At 47.5% G+C, this 866-nt stretch overlaps 1 protein-coding gene across 1 annotated transcript; it reads left to right on the top strand.

Moving 5' to 3' along the window:
* Nucleotides 1-866, top strand: LOC109816310 (dirigent protein 22). Its single transcript, XM_020381261.3, has one exon. The coding sequence runs from the start codon at nt 74-76 to the stop codon at nt 650-652; it is 579 nt and encodes a 192-aa protein (XP_020236850.1). The 5' UTR covers nt 1-73; the 3' UTR covers nt 653-866.

Here is an 866-nt window from a genome sequence, read left to right as displayed (position 1 = left end):
CCCTCATCCCCCACCCTTTTTTCCAATCCCAAACCCTTCTCTCCACTCCAATTTTGCTCCCTCCAAGCACACCATGGCAAGCCCCCATTACCTCCTCACACTCTCACTCCTCCTCCTCCTCTCATGCCACACCCTCCAGGCCCAACACGACACCTCCTTCGGTCGTTCCATGGACCGCAAGCTATTGGGCCTAGACAAGAAAGAAAAGCTGAGCCACTTCAAGTTCTACTGGCACGACATACAAAGCGGAAAGAGTCCCACATCGGTGTCGGTTGTTCCCCCACCCTTGAAGGTTAACACCACCACGGCCTTTGGCCTGGTCAACATGATCGACAACCCGTTGACCCTGGGACCCCAACTCAGTTCCAAGCTCGTGGGGAAGGCTCAGGGGTTCTACGCCTCGGCCTCGCTGAGCGAGGTGGGCCTTCTCATGGCTATGAACTTTGCTTTTGTTGAAGGGAAATACAATGGCAGCACCATCACCATCTTGGGGAGGAACTGTGTCTTCAACAAGGTTAGGGAGATGCCTGTCATTGGAGGGAGTGGACTCTTCAGGTTTGCTAGAGGCTATGCAGAGGCTAGGACTCATTCCTTTGATCTCAAAACTGGGGATGCCAATGTTGAATACAATGTCTATGTTTTGCATTATTGATCATCATCATTTCTCTTGTATAATAATATAGGAGACCAATCATATCATCATTATAATTTAAGATTTTATTCTTGTCACTGCTAGTTTTAGTTCACTCAATCAAAGACTGATCTTGTTACTTGTTACCAGTACTGTTACTGATCCAAAGGGTTCTCGCACACGCCATGTATACTTTGTTTCTTTACTTGTTTATGTTCTTTGCTTTTGATGCTTA

Source organism: Cajanus cajan, chromosome 3 (genome assembly GCF_000230855.2).
Source record: "Cajanus cajan strain Asha chromosome 3, NIPB_CcT2T_4, whole genome shotgun sequence".
Taxonomy (NCBI): Eukaryota; Viridiplantae; Streptophyta; class Magnoliopsida; order Fabales; family Fabaceae; genus Cajanus; species Cajanus cajan.
This window is presented reverse-complemented; position numbering and strand designations above follow the sequence as displayed.

Coding starts and splice junctions, on each gene's coding strand:
- LOC109816310 (XM_020381261.3), top strand. CDS start 74: ATGGCAAGCCCCCATTACCTCCTCACACTCTCACTCCTCCTCCTCCTC.